The sequence below is a fragment of the Emydura macquarii genome, unplaced genomic scaffold, assembly GCF_026122565.2.
Source record: "Emydura macquarii macquarii isolate MOO-44397 ecotype Brisbane River unplaced genomic scaffold, CSIRO-AGI_Emac_v2 contig_1119, whole genome shotgun sequence".
NCBI lineage: Eukaryota > Metazoa > Chordata > Testudines > Chelidae > Emydura > Emydura macquarii.
The window spans coordinates 14,717,206-14,733,563 of NW_027131256.1; the positions used below are offsets into that span (position 1 = coordinate 14,717,206).

Genomic DNA, 16,358 nt, shown 5'->3' on the forward strand with positions numbered 1-16,358 from the left:
GAGAGTTCAGCTTCTTGGAATAAATGTTTCACCAGAATAAAATGAGAGAAAGAGAGAGGAGAAACATCAGTGAATCTTTTAGCTACTTATATATCTCTACAGAACTGCCCTGCTGAAAATACTAAAACCTGATTTTACAAGAAAGGTGACATACTTCTGCACTCATTTATTTATTGACGCTGCCAACAACAGGCTTATGCATGCAGAAGCATTATATGTTTTGTATCCCTTCCACTGAAAGCAACAGCTAAGTGTTAAACAAGCCTCCAGGAAGGCAACCCCATCACCTGCTATTTCCAAGGCCAAATTTTCAACTACCATGATAGCGTGCAGGCAGACACCTGCAACTGAGGAATCAGACACAGACCAATGTTCTCTTGCTGGCAACTGTCATCACCCCCTTTAACAATTTGTTTACGGCACTTACCAGTGAATATGTCAAATCTGGTGGCTCCTGCATCTCTGAAAATTAAAGTAGTACAAAATTACCTTCCTCTGCCCACAGAGGAAAAATAAAGATAGAATACATGTGACTAACAAAGCTGTATCAATTCTTCACCAGGCTCATGTGTTTCCCCATCCCCTTTACCCTTCTTCTGTTCTGTCTTTAGATTGTAAGCCCTTAAAAAGAGAGATGGCCTCTTTTCTATATATTCCTTGGAGAATATCAAACACCACACATCATTGAGACAACCCTAACAAGCCCTCTAATAACAGTTACTGCTGAAATATCTGAGATGTTACATCAATCCACTACACTTAAAGCAATATTTATCTCATACTACAGTGTGGTAACTTAGTGAGGATAACACCTTACTGCCACTCAGTGTATGTAGACTTAAAATTATTAACTTGCAGTCAAGAAAAATTATATCCATTTGAAACAGCAAATAAGTCAGTAAGGAATCCAGAATCATGTCCTTACTTGCCTGCAAAGTTTCAGGAGCAAGTTGCTGGATTTTCCTTATAACAGAGGATGGCACCACTACTGCAGAGGACATAGCTATGCCCCTATGTTACCGTGTGAGACTGCAATGCTACTGACTGTTCCAAGGGAAACAAAGATCCCTGAATTCAAGCCTTGGCAAAAAGTTTTGGATTTCATCTTTAATAAGTCATCAACACAACTGGGACAAAATCATTCCACAAAGAGATGTAATTTAAACTTCAAAACCATTTGTTTCCATTTGTAGCAACCTATGGGGATGCTGAAGGGCTCACAGCAGATGAAAATGGCCAAAAGCAACAATCCTCATGTGTCCTTCTCAAGCTTTATAGAATTCAGTTGTCTTTGAAAGTAAAAAAGCCTGAAGAAAGGCCTTAATGCAATATACGTTTACTACAATCCTCCGAGAGGCATGATATTCCTTGGCCTTTATCCAAGCCATTTAGTTCACATACATATTGGAGAAAGCTGTCATGTCAGCAGCTAAGGTTGATATCAGAAGAGACAATATAAGAGGATTAAGAAGTGGAAAGTTTTAGAATGGAAGTCATTTCAGAGGAAACAAAGCTAGAGTGCTAGTGATGGGTGGGGAAGGTCAAGAAGCTTAAACAAGTCAGGGAAAGTTTAGAAAAAGCAATCAAATGTTTCAGATGTTTATATGCAACAATCATGATTCTCATATTGCTCTCTGGGATTTGTTTCAATCACAAACACTCCAAGGAAGTTAGGTCAGAGACTCAAAGCACCAACTACTGGGATTCTTGGTGACATAACATCTATAGCATAGAAAAGAGGGCATGATCCGAAAATCAAGTGCCTCAAATGTTGGTAGTTTGTCAGTTACTCGCCTGTTTCTATTAACACCTCAAAGCTACTGATCTGGAAGAATTTCCACATCTCAGACCAGAATGGTTAATAATGGATTTTAGAGAGAGTTAGTTTGGCCTATTTCCCATTTCCTGTCAAAGTTACCTCTTCCTATCTGATTCTCAAATGAAGTGATAAAGCTGAATTTGTCACAAATCTTTCCACAGCATCTCACTGATGGCAGAATCAAAATTCAGATTTAACTGCCGGGTCATGCAGGAGAATTATGGCAGCAAGAAACCAACCTTACAGGGGTCAGAATTCTGTCTGCAATAGCAAAGGGAACAGACGGATATTGGCCCAGTAACTTTTTTGTACTCTTCCCAATCTTTAGGTGTGGATTTTTCACATCCCTGAGTGACATAGCTGGGTTGATTTAATTTCTGAGTGTAGGCTTGGGCTCAACATATGTAATACCATCCCAGCATTAACCCACTTGAGAGAGAACATGTATGCAGTGAGGCCTACACAACAGGACTGCAGTCAAATCCTACTTAACACACAGCTTACTGGTTTTTGTCAATTTATATGCAGTCTGTGCACCCAAGCCTTCAAACACTGAGCATAGTGTCTGCTACTGTGAACAGTAAGCTTCACAATTAGTTTACAGAATCAAGGCTTTTATGGTTACGTTCAGTCATTAAAGTTACCATGATTTTCTAATAAGACACAATGTGGGCCTCTGAAATTTGAAGGACCAGCCCTATGACATATTCAGTGACTTCAAATTCCAATGAGGGTGTGCAGCCTCTCAGAATCAGTGCTTTAAAATGCTTTTCAACTTCAATTAATGAAGAATAATTAAAACTGATGTAACAAAAAAGTTCTAAGATAAGTACTGTTTCATTTAGATCATGTTTCATGATACAATTCTGTGTAATTTAGGCCATCTGTACATTACAAAGTTTTGTGAGAAAAGCTATGTCAGTCAGGGATGTGGGAAAAAACAAAACAAACAACAGAACCCTAGCCGAAATAGGTATGCCAGCAAAATCTTCAGTTTAGATGCAGCTATGCCGACAGGAGAATATTTCTGTCAGTATAGTTTATGACCATCGGGTAGGTGATGCCACTACAGTGGCAGAAAAACTTTGTCAGCATACACAGCATTGACACTAGGGGGCTATGCGGAGATAGCCATACCGGCAAAGTATTTGTAGTGTAGACAAAATGTCAGGCAATCCTGAAAAGGAATTTATCGCTTTCATCTGTGGAAACATTTCCCCAACTCTCACTGACAGAGTCAGCCTTGCTACATATTTAATCCCATAAATAACAGGACTCGGGTCCTACAAGCATAATATTTACCGGGCGTTGTCAATCAGTTCAGCAATCGCTCCAAAGAGAAAGTCATGAGTGGTGCTAAAATAAAGGTAAAAGTCGGTTAAAACCTACAAGCAGTTGGTAATACCAAATCAAACATCTGTGTAGTATGGAACCTGCATACGCAATATGTTCAGCTCCAGACACCGAAATACATAAAATTGTGTGAAAGCAGTTTTTACTTTGAGATTCAAATACACACATACTACTGCGAAGGGTTAGTAGTAAAGGTTTCTAAAAACGGAGTATGAAGGCAGAATATGATGGTCACTCTGCATTTTAACCTGTTATGTATACTGCATTCTCTAGTTAGGCAACAACAACAAAAATACAGTATTGATTTTCTTCCCCAAGTTGGTAGAAAAAGCTAATTTCATTTTGTGGCACTGGCAGGTAGCAATACAAGCTCCCTGTGACGCTATGACCTATTAAGAACTATATAGACATCAATATTCTTGAGCCTAGTTCTGGTCTTACAACAGTGTAACTCCATTCCCAGTGCATTTACTATTCCAACGAGATTTAAAATCAGCCATATCTCTCCAAGGGCTGAGGATTCAATTTCATAGTTTCAGAGAGTTTAAGGTCAGAACAGATCACTGGATCATCTAGACCAGTGGTTTTCAACTTGGGGTTCCGCTGACTGTCTAAGGGGTCCACAAAAGGCTGTCGTTACCCCAGAACAGTGGTTTTTCAAGCTGTGGTACGTGGACCCCAGGGATCCACAGACTATGTCTAAGATTTCCAAAGGGGTCCACACCTCCATTTCAAATGTTTTAGGGTCCACAAATGAAAGAAGGTTGAAAACCACTGATCTAGGCTGACATACAGGATATCACAGGCCATTAAATGACACCTGCTACCCCCATACTGAGCTCAATAACTATAGTTAAACTAAGCACTTTAGTCCTCGAGCATCTAAACTGTTATGTGCCACAGGCAGAGAACAGGAGAGACTGTAGCGCTACCAATGCCAGTGGCCCTGCAATGGGAAGGAACGGATTAGGTGAGATATGTCTAGATCAGTAGTTCTCAAACTTTTTTTTATTGGTGACCCCTTTCACATAGCAAGCCTCTGAGTATGAGCCCCTGGCCCCTGTGGGCACCTCCCCCATTGCCCCTGGCCTCTGTGGGCTCTCCACTCCCCCTTTCACCTCTAACCCCTGCATCTTCCCTCCTCCACCCATTGGGGAAAGTGACCTGCTTGCACTGAGCGGCTAGTATTGCTGCTTGCTCCCCCGTTGAATGCTACTCCTCCACACACCCCTAGTGGATTGTGTGTGTGTGTTGCGGGGGGGATGAGGAGCAACGCCAGGGCTCCCTTCATCCAGCTCACTTTCCCCCTCAGGGCTGTGTAAGGGGAGAGCAGCAGCTTCCTAGGGGGGTACAGAGGAACATTGGGGTGGGGTGAGCAGTATCTCTTTGTCACCACTGTGCCAGAGGAAGCAGGAAGGCTCACAGCACCGCGCCTAGCCAGGCGTGGGGCTCAGAGCTTGTTACCCCCACCTAACCACGTTTGAGAACCAATGGTCTAGATCAGTGTTTCTCAATTGGTGTTCCGTGGCACCCTGGGGTTCCGCGAGATGAATTTCAGGGTTCCGCGAAAAATTGAAACCGCGCCACCGAAAGCTGCTGAAATCGCACCGCCGAAAACAGCCGACACCGCGCGCCGCCGAAAAGGGGAAGATGTCCCGGATTTTTCAGCGGAGGGCATCGCATGGCCCTGCAGAAGTTAAAAAGGGTTCCGCGACCAAATTTAATTGAGAAACACTGGTCTAGATGATCCCAGCAGCGATCTACGCCCCTTGCTGCAGAGGAAGGTGAAAAACCACCAACCTGACCCTGGAGAAATTTCTTCCTGAGCCCACATATAGTGATCAGTTAGACGCTGATCATGTGACCAAGACCCACCAGGCACAGAGGATTCCTTGTACCAACCTACCAGCATTAGACCCATTTGTGGTCCTATCTCCAGCTGTGGCCAATCTCTGGCGCTTCAGAAGACAGCAGGGAGAAGGGACATCCGTCCTGCCCCAACAATACATCAGGCCAATTGTGCACCGGGGGGATAAAAATGTGCACATAAGGATCACAATTCATGCTGTGATTTAAATTACAGAAGCTGTAGGATGGGAGCCAGATTAAGAGATTGATTCAAAGGCAGGCGGCATTCTCCACAGAATTAGGGATTTAGCTCAACTGTGTTAAATACAACGGCACTGTAAGTTACACCAGCAACTGATAATGCCCACTGCTGCCTGCCAGAACAGGAATGGTGCTGTTCACACTGCGCTAGTTACGGAACTTGTCAGCCTTTGCATTTTAACACCGTATTTTCAAGTTTTATTATAGGGCTACAAAGAGACACTATAAGCTAAAGCTTGTCCTCAAAATCCTATGTTATTCTAACATGGAAATAGCATCTGAAATTCAGGTCTTGTTTGTTGGTACATCTCAAACGTCTGAGTTACAAAAATGAAACATGACAGCAACACAAGAAACTCCTGACAGAGAGTTTAAACTTTGCTCTTTAAAATAAGGGACAACATCCTTCAATTCCCACGCACAAAGGTTATTTAAGTGTAATAAAAATCAAACTACTTTTACTTTGCACACATAATCCAGCCCCTGTGCAATTTTGCACACATATTCCAGCAACTGTGCAACTGCACCAGTGCAGACCGTAATGTAAATGCTAGATTAGACAGAGCCAAAACCCTTTTAGAAAGAGAGCTTTTTAAGCCACCAGAGCACTATCTACAATAATGCTTACACCATCATTGGCTCAAAGGCAGGAAAAATGTGTATTGCATTTTCTAGCGCAGATGCAGCCTGGGGCTCCAACCACCTCAGCATTTTTTGCTACAGGCCACTGTTACAGGTCCCATTCATGAAGTGCGAGATTAGACTAGTTGACAGTGTTTAAAACGGTTGCCTATGTCTCAGCATGGTGAGAAGACAACGGTTAAGACAACACTCGTTCACGACCTGGGCTGTCTCAGTCTCCTGTAGGCAGCAGCGATGGCTGCTGCCGTCACTAGAGCTGCAGAGGTGGTAGTACAATCGTGGGAGATTTTAACAAAGTAGAAGTCTTAGCATTTACGAAATGCACAGGAAAAGCAAGCACCTCAGATAAGAACGCATCAGACGCTTCTTAACATTTTCCATAATTCTTCAGCTTTTTGTACTGAAAAGACCAGCTGATTTGACACCTGGCATTGGCCACTGTCAGAAGAGAGGATCCCAGGCTAGATGGATCATTGGTCTGACCCAGTAGGGCCGTTTTATGTTCTGAACTTTTACTGAACTCATGAAGCTACAGTCAAATGGACTGATCATAGGTCTGGGAATCAGAGGGCTATGGTTCTGTTACTAACTTAGCTGTCAAATTAATGCATGCCCTTGGACAAATCATTCAAACCAAATGACCTTAAATGCCTGCTGCTTTGGGGTGCTTAGCTGCGGACAACTCCCCTGGCCTTCAGTTTAAGTTGCTGATGGTCAATACTACAGAAAAAGAACAAAGCCGCACCCGAGGGCAGAAAATGAAGTACCCAGGAGTAGCAGAGGTTTTTGAAAATAAACTCTAACCTCCGTGCCTCAGTTTCCCTACCTGAGAAACGACGTGGACTCCTTAAAGCACTTTGAGAGCTACCGACGCAAGGGCTTTATACGGAGTAGTTATTAAAGACTTGGTGGGAACGGGGGAGGCGTCTTTTAAAACATTACCCGTTTTGTCAAGGGAATGCTCGAGGCTTGGGGAGGCAGTGGTTTGACGACAGGTGGAAGCTCTCCTCCCGAAGGGAGATGCAGAGTTTAAAGGGACTCGGGACGGGGGGGGGGAGGGGGTTAGTTCGCATTACCCTGCCAAAGACCGCAGATTTATTTGGGGGGAAAGGACACAAGATGGGACTGCGGCGGTGTGTGTGTGTGTGTGTTCCCCCTTTCCTCTGCCTGAGCCTGTAAGCACATGGCGTGCACCCACCACGCTCCCCATGCGCTGTGCTCTGCTCTGCTACCCCCCCAGTGCCGTGGTCTTCCCACCCGCAGTGCCCCCATGCTGCGCCCCGGCGCTGTACCCAGCGGGGCCCCGGCGTGCACCAGGCACGGGAAGGGAGGGACCAGGACGCTCACAGCCCCCCCCCTTGGAGCGCCCGGCTGGAGGAGCCGCTCACTCACGAGTTGGCGTGGATATAGTCCAGCGTCAGCTCCGCCCTGCGCAGGGCTCCGTAGCGCCCGGCCGCTGCCATCTGCGCACCAACCGACCGAACAGCCCCAGCGCAGCGCCGCGCAGCGCAGCGCCCAGCCCGCAGCGCAGGCGGGACCGGCGAGGCCGCCCCCTCGTGGCCGCACGGGGCTGGGACAAGGCGCGCCGGGCGGTGCCCTGGATGCGGCGGTGGCGGCCCCTGGCGGAAGCGGTGGAGGCCGCAGCGCCTCAGCTCCGCGGAAGGTTCTGCTCCAAGGGACCCCTCCCCTCCTCCTCCTGCTGCCGCCCAGGGGCCAGTGACCTTGGGGCAGGAGCCCCGCAGAGGAGGAAGGGGAGGGGTAGTGAACTAGGGGCACCCCTGCCTCCTCCCCGCCCACAGCCTACCCTGTACCTTCCTCCTGCATCCTCACCCAGGCACACTGGGCCCTGTCCACACCTACCCCCCACCACACCAGCTCCTTGCATCCCCTTAGCACCAGGCATCCAAAGCACCGAGCACCCTGCATGCCCCAATTCTCACAGGCACCCACGGGCCAGGCCTCTGCAGTCCCAAACACTTTTCTTACCTTAGTCCCTTGCATCCTCCCCCCCTATCCCCAACAACTCTCTTCAGGCACTGATCACCCCTAGCCTTTTTACAGAGCCCCTGGCACCACCCTCGTAGCACCCATAATCCTGTTTGCTGCACAAAACCTCTTGCCCCTCTCTTAGCCATGCACCTATAATGCTTCCAGAGAGTTCTTTTTCCACTCACAGCTAGCCTAGAACAGTGAAATTTTGTTACAGTATATTTAAAAGGGGAATTGTTTGCAATAGACTGTCCTTTGAAATAAAAGGATAGATCTGTGGCTCCATGCAGAAACCAAACCCTATCTTCATTTTATTTAAAAATCAGTTTTAATATTTTTAAAATGCCAATGAACCACTCCAAGAGATGTCCGAAAGTTTATCACATTTGTTAAAGTAATTTTTCTTTTTAGCTTTGATATTTTTGGATTTTTATGCCAAATGACATGTCATAACATTCAAAAGTCTGACATTTAAAATGGACTCCACTACAATTTGAATAAAACCCATGCTGAAGAATTCTGGGACATAGTGATGTAGTTCATATGTTAACCAGGTGCTCCAAAAATAAGAAAAAGAAACAAGGAGAAAGGAAGTCTTTCAGTAAGACGTGTCCCTGCCATCAATTCTATAAAGCTTTACAAAATATTCTGTGAAGCTCTACCAAATATCAAAACATTGCAATCAGATGCACTTCAGTTTAGTTGTTGGTTACACTTCTACTGGGTAGGCAAAGATGAAGGGCCACTCCCCCTTGACTCTCAGTGACTTCAATAGCAGTGGAGTTAGGCTAAAACCTAGAAAGTAGAATGAAGTTGGGGTGTCTTTGTACCATGTGATGATGGCAACCAACACAACACAATCACCAAGCTGCCCGTACTCTAATTCAGGCTGTGGAGCTAAGAGATTTTTTTTTTTTTTTTGCACTATCTAGGGACTTTTCAAGGTCCAGCTGGGTGACTTTCACAGACTGGCAATTGGCAACACCATTCAAGTACATTCTGTGATTGACAAAGGAGGCTTATGTCACAAATTTTCACATGGGGTTGGAAAGCGAGCCTGCCCCACTCTCACCCAGCAGTGGTAGCTACTGTCCCACAGGGCTGGGCCCAGCTCCCCACTCTGCACCTTGTGGCATGGTGCACGGGATCATATGGCACTGTGACCCCATATGCCATGTTGCAATGATATTCATTCGAATTTGGCCCATGGAGGGGCAGCCACACCACACCTGATAGGTGCTGTGACCCCATGCACCAGGTTCCATGGCCCAGAGTGGGGCACTGGGCCCAGCACATGGGACATGAGCCGTCGTGGCAGGGTAAGTGCAGGGTGGCCTCACTTTCCAGTCCACTGCTAGCCTCTGCCACTGCTTAGCATTGCACAGAGCTCAGGACATAAGGTTGCTGCCCCGAGGATCTTACACTCTGAAAGATATTTGTGATCAGAAGTGAACTGAGACACATGGAGGCAGGTGATTGTTACACCTCCACCCCTTCACCTCATCTGAAGAGGTTCATAAAAGTGAACAGAAAGAAGGCCATGGGTATAGAAGAAGAAGCTTGAAGCATGGAGGTGATATACTCCATACTGTGCTATATTGCAGCGGTTCTCAACCGGTGGTACTTCGAAGAAGGCTGGGTGGTATGCGAGCCGTACCGCGCTGCTGAATTCACCGCCGAAAGTCCCCCCACCTCCCCCCCGCCGCCGCAAAACCCCGCCACCGCCAAAAGTCCCCCCCCTTTTTTTTCCCGAGTGGTACTCGGGTCAGGTACAGTCAAGTGGTACTTGACCTGACTGTACCTGACCCGAGTGGTACTCAGGAAAAAAAGGTTGAGAACCGCTGCTATATAGCGTTTCAGAGTAGCAAGAACTTTGAATTGCAGTTTAGCAGGTAGAGCACTACTGGAAAAAATGATGTCGTCAATGACTTCAGTGTTTTTCAAATTGCTCCTATACATATAAAACCCACAGGGATTACTAATGTACTTACTGTCAAGAACCTATCTCACTTGAAATGTTATTTCTAGTTCAACTTGGAGCAAGTCTAATTGACAAGATTGAATCAGCACCCAACACCACAGTTCCCAAAGAGTACACCATTTCAGTCAATCTACTGTTAGTAATGGTGAGAATGTTTTTCACTGATTTCACTGGTATTGACAAGGGATTCACTCCAAGTGGAATCTACAGGTATCTCCAAATTCAGGGCAGGATTCTGCAAGGTGTTGGATGGTCTGTTGGCACCAAATCTCCAACTGGTATCAACATGCCCCTTTTAAATCAGTGTCAAAGCAGCACCCAATAGTCAGTTGTGCTATTGGGTACACAACATGCCACAAGATCAAGCTCTCAAAACTAATTTGAAAGAAGTATCTCTAGTGTTCTGTAGTATGCTGCTTGTCCCACAATGTTGATTTGTATTTTATTCTCTTCTTGTACAATTTGATAATGATCCTACTTATTTGAACGCTTAAACACTGATTGGAAATATGGGATTGTTGAAAAAGGGAAAACAACCCAAACAGGTCATAAGTGAGGGGCATTTATTGGGACTGCATATACATGGCTGTTTACAGTACAAACTACAGAGCCTGACTGGGTCAAATGGCTATTGATTTTCCCGTTAATGAAGCTTTCCAACCCTTCAATTCACAGCAGCAGAATCTGAGCATGAGAACAAAAGATGAAGTCAATTTTCATTTGGAAGATGGATTAGAATCAAACATTCATTTTCTTAGTTATGGGTCACGTTTTCCAAATGTGATTAGCAACTTGGGGTGTTTCAAATTTTCAGTGCCCAACTCAGAACATTGTAAAAGTGCCAATATTTAGAGTGTGGCGTGTCCACTGCAAGAAGGCCCTTTAAAGATGTGAAGTTTTAACGAACCAAAACACTAACATAAAATAGTTATTTGATTTATTCCTCTCATGCACCATCCATATTGCTTATCTTCTTGATGGTAAACTCTGCTAGGTAGGGAGTGACTTCTTTGTACTTACAAAGTATCTAGCACCATGCTTCCCCACATGCAGATTGGGGCCTTTGTCCCTAATCTAACAAACCAACTCAATATTAAATGGTGCTTTTCAATACAGGGCAGCAATAGTTTCTTTTACAGGTCACCTTTAAGACTACTGTTTCTCCTAGGAAGACAGCAGAAAGAGGATGAGGCAACTCTACAGTTAGTGTTATTTAAAGAACCTTAGCAACGCAATTACTTGATTTATGTTCCCCCTCTGTCCTCCCCTCATTACAACTATGAGTAATTTTTGCGTATGATACAGTATATATTTTGTAATCTTAATTCTTTCTCTACATTTTCCATTCAGGCCCAGAAGTTGGGATGAAAATGCCGTTTTGGCTGGGCAAATCAAAAACTATGACTAGTCAAAGTAAGAGGGCTAAACTAAAATGTGACACTATTCTCAGTGCTAGAAGCTATAAAATGAAACCATGCACATAAATGGCTCAACCTCACTATGACATACACTTAATGATATGACAATTGCTTCTTTCTGAGATGCAATTGAAAAGTGTCATGCTTTACAAGCAGGAGCCAATACTAGTCCTGTTAGCTATCATTCCAATAAACTATCACTGTAGCTCTTAATTTGATTCTATGCACAGCATACGCACACCTCCATTTATACTGTCATCTGAGAAAAATAGGTAATAATGAGCTCTCATGTTACATGGTATAGGAACTCTTTGAAAGCAGACAAGCCATCAGCGTGCATTTAAACATTCTAGACACACTGAGGGTTGCTTCTAAAGGCTTGTCTTCACTGCAGTGTTAAATGAAGGTAGGACTTGAGTATTGGCTCCACCCTGACTCCTGTGCCCACGCGCACAAGAATCTCTAGCTTGAGTTAAGTGATGCTTTAAGCTCAAACTAGATGTCCTGTCAGGAGGTGCATGGTGTCGAAGCTCAAGTGCAGCTGAGTCAGTAAGCTACAACCGAGTTCTTTGAGACCCCCAACACCTTCCCAAAATTCCCAACCCAACGTTGTTGTGTCTTTCTCCCTGTCTTGTAACAGGAAGTTCTCCACACAGTATCAATACCTCACTTTGATGGTTGGAGCCTGTTTTGCACATGATTCTCTTTACCTGTAGCATTTGTTCTAGCACTGCTCTTGCACTTGTTCAGTCAGATGTCAAATGGTGGTGATGGTCAGGGAAGGGCTTCTTCCCAGCATGTGACTAGCTTGGCTCAGGCTGACACCCAGCTGCTTGTTCAGTTTTGTCATGGCGGTTATGGTTGGGGTGGGGGATATGACAGAAGAAGCTTGTCATTCTTTGTGTTGAACTAGGAGATGTGTAGGGGAAGGTGAGCAAACTCAGAACATGAAAGGCTTTGCACTTGTGAATCACAGATGGAAATCAACTATCTTGTCATGCAGATCATTTGCAGTGGATACTGAATTGGGTCATAAATTAGTTCTGGCATCAATGAGGTTGAAGCAGAGAGCAATAGAAAAAAAGGGGCCAGGAACTAAGATCTATGACACAGACAAATTGAAAGAGCCAGATACTAGGAAAGAATAGAAAAGCCACAAAGAAAAATATCACTTCTTTGATGAAAGAAGAAATGAAGAGATATGAAAGTGTAAAAAAATGGGATTACAAGAGCGGCCGAATGAGGGTTGGGCTACAAAGCCAAAAAAAAAAAAAAGAAACCAAGGTGGACAATGGATGAAGTGCTGCAGTTGAGGGACAAGCATAAACAGTTTATTCTCCTTAAAGTGAAAGAATGAAATTTTAAGATTGTTTTGGATCATGTGCAATTACTAGACCAAAGCTAAAATGGCAGGCAAAACTACTTCCTCTTGAATATCGAGGCTCTATATACAAATACAATATACAAAAATGACACAAAACTAAAAAAAATTCCACATTTTCACCCAAAAGACAGTAAATTCATCACCTGAAGCTGTTTCTGTATTTAATCACAACAATTCAACGATGAGTATGTATGGATTGATAAGAAGATGGATTCATTGCTACAAGCCAATAGAATGACCCCATAGATAAAGAATTGTCAATAAAATCCTTTTTCCAAGGGAAAGAATCCTAAACAAAACAAAAATCATAACAGGAAACTCCCCAGTTTGGAGTTCAATGCAGTCCTATGACATTAAGCAGTAAGTCCAAGCGATCCAAAGACATTCTACCCTCTTCAACCCCTCTTCTACTTGCTCACCCGTCTCCCAAGCATCCAACTTATAGATTTCCCCCTAAATGTGTATGGAAAGGGAGTGAGAAGATGAATATCCTTAACTGCCTTGTCATGAAAGGCCAGACAGGGAGTCTGGTGAGGGGGAGGATAGACACTGTGACTAGAAGTGGCTGGGCAAAGAGACTGGGTCTGTGAGCTGGTGAAGGAAATGGGTTGGGGAAGAGGCGACTGGGAGCCAGTTGGCCCAGGGTGTGTATATAGAAATATTCATGGAACTTGTAGGGAGGAACAAAGGATGCAGGAAGGAAGAGTTTGGAGGAAGCATCAGGAAGCCAGTCTCTGAGTACATGGTCAGAATTCTAGCTGCAGTTGCAGCCTCTCTGTAAATATTCTGTAAATAAAGAGTCACTTCAGTTTTACAAGCATGGGGTCCTTATGATATTATTCAGCACAAGGTACTTGAAATGGGGAAACGCTGAAATCAGATTGGAAGGGAGACTTGGACTAGCTGGACAAGGGGTCTGGGACTAGGAACCAGTGGAGGGAAATAGGGGAAGGAAGAAAGTGAGATTTCACAGGGAGCTAGGATGCAGGCAGAGAAATGGGACTGATGAGCCCAAGAGACTGACGATAAGGAACCAGGGGTGAGTGTAAAAAGAAGACTGAGATTGGATGAGGAAAGGGGGCTAGGGACTGGGAGCTAGTGAGGGGGGAGGAAGGAGAGACAGATTGGATGAAGAGGGAGGAACTGAAAGTAGTCAGGCAAAGAGATTGGGAAGAGAAGTCTGAGGAGTGCAGACTGGGACATAGTAGGTAAGAAGAATATGACTGGGACAAGAAGCCAAAGGTGGGAAGAGACAGGACTGGGACAGGTTGGATGGAATGGGACAGAAAGGGATAAACTGGGAGTGGGGATGGGCATAAGATTCTGTGTACATCAAAACACGCTCCCTGCCAGAGCCTAGAATGTGGCACCTAGGGCCAGGTCTACACTATAAACTTACGTCAGTATAACTACGTCACTCAGGGGAGTGAAAAATCCATACCCCTGAGCAATGCAGTTATACTGACCTAACCGCTGGTATAGACAGCACTATGTCGATATTCTCCCATCAGTATAGCTACCACCTCTCATAGAGATGGATTAACTACAACGACGAGAGAAGCTCTCCTGTCGACATAGTAGCATCTTGACTGAAATGCTGCAGTTGCCTTACTGCAATGTTTTAAGTGAAGGCCTGCCCTAAGATTCCCGAGTCTCATCATCCCTCTGCTGTCAGTAAATATCTGTAAAACCCACCGGCAAAGTGTCCTCTCCTCCTCTAGTGCTAACCCGCAGAGAGGATGACAACCTTACTACTACTATCAGTTACTCCATTAGCTCAAGGACTGTGCCGTGGATCTGCATGTGTCAATCCTGCCAATGAAACATTTGGATTCAGTACGATTCTACGTGATGGAATCTGTCTTTTCAGTTTGCTTTTTTAAAACCTTGGAAATTACACACATACTACAGTAGAGTACTAAGGGTGCAAAGTCAAGGACTTAACAGTTAGAAAATGCCAGAATTAAGTTTACTTGTTCAACTTTAATTCATCCCCCTTGTGCATGTTATTATGATAATCTTTAACATAATCACATGTTATATTTTCCACAGGATTCTTACCTCATTCAGAGCAAAGAATGGACAGTTCTCACCAGGTTTCTTCTTAATTTCCTACTACTTAATATATGACTGCCCAATCACTGTAATAGCGGATTGCCTTCCATGTAAATTCACTAGCAATGTCTGATTCTCTGGCAAATGTAATTGGAGCATATATATACTTGGTGCAGAGTTGCAGTCTACTGAACTGCACTGTCTTGAGTAGAATAGTATACTTCTTCACATGTGTTATGTGACTTGTCTGGCCATCGAGCCTGCTATCACCTGTGGATCTGAGCTTCAGCTTAGCTCAAGTTCATCTGGATTGTAGCAAGACAAAGTTGCTGTTGACACTGAGGGTTCCTTAGTCATAAAGTAATTGGTGTCTTACAGCTGGCAAACGTATTCAGATAAATTCTGTTTCCTTCTAAACAAACTTCAGATTGGCCTATAAAATGCAGATGTTGATAACTGCAGTATGAAAAAAAACCCAACTATGCAATAATATGGCACATATGAAATGGATAAAAAGCTGGCTAATGGATAGGTCTCAAAATATAACTGTAAAAGGGGAATCATCATGGAGTGAGTATTTTTCTAGTGGAGTCTGGCAAGGATTCGTTCTTGGGCCTATGCTAATTAATATTTTTATCAATGACCTGGAAGAAAAGATAAAATAATCACTGATAAAGTTTGCGGATGACACAAAAACTGTGGGATTGGTAAATAATGAAGAGGACAGGTCAGTGACACCTATACAAATCTGGATTGCTTGCTAAACTGGGCGCATTTTAATATGGTAAAATGTAAATGTATATATCTAGGAACAAAGACTGTAGGTTATACGTACAGGATGGGAGACTCTATCCTGGGAAGCAGTGACTCTGAAAAAGATTTGGGGTCTTGTGATGGATAATCAGCTGAAGATAAGCTCCCCATTCAACACCGTGACTAAAAGGGTTAATGTAATCCTTGGATGCACAAAGAGGGAATCTCAAGGAGTAGCATAGAGGTTATTTTACCTCAGTATTTGGCACTGGTGCAGCTGCTTCTGGAATTCTGTGTCCAGTTTTGGTGTCCACAATTCAAGAAGGATGTTGATAAGCGGGAGAGGTTTCAGAGAAGAGCTATGAGAATGATTACATGATTAGAAAACATGCCTTATAGTGAGGGACTAAAAGAGCTCAATCTATTTAGCTTGGCAAAGAGAAGGTTAAGAGGTGACTTGATTATAGTTTATTAGTACCTACATGGGGAACAAATATTTAATAAGGGGTTCTTCAACCTATCAGAGAAAGGTATAACACAATTCAATAGGTGGAAGCTGAAGCTAGACAAATAGAGATTGGAAATGAGCTGTACATTTTTAACAATGACATCAATTAATCATGATTTGATGTTTTTCTAAAAAGCTCTGCTCTAGGATTTATTTTGGGGAAGTTCTCTGGCCTGTGCTATACAGGAGGTCGGACTAGATGATCACAATGGTCCCTTCTGGCCTTGCAATCGATGAAAAAAATTAGACTGAAGCACAGTCACCTGCCACCTGCCATTTCATGTGTGAGAGCTACATGTGCAGAATGAGCTTGATGTGCTGTTTCATGTTACCAAGTTATATTTAAG

General features: G+C 44.0%; 1 protein-coding gene across 1 annotated transcript in view; it reads right to left on the bottom strand.

The window, feature by feature from the left end:
* The window catches only part of MORC1 (MORC family CW-type zinc finger 1), an 82,121-nt gene extending 74,735 nt beyond the window's left edge, over window positions 1-7,386 (bottom strand). The window contains exons 1-3 of the mRNA XM_067546393.1: window positions 7,316-7,386; window positions 3,122-3,175; window positions 428-462 (exon numbers count right to left, since the gene is read on the bottom strand). Of these exons, the coding sequence (XP_067402494.1) occupies window positions 428-462; window positions 3,122-3,175; window positions 7,316-7,386 (160 nt within the window). The remainder of the gene's footprint in view (window positions 1-427; window positions 463-3,121; window positions 3,176-7,315) is intronic.
* Window positions 7,387-16,358: the final 8,972 nt, after the last annotated feature.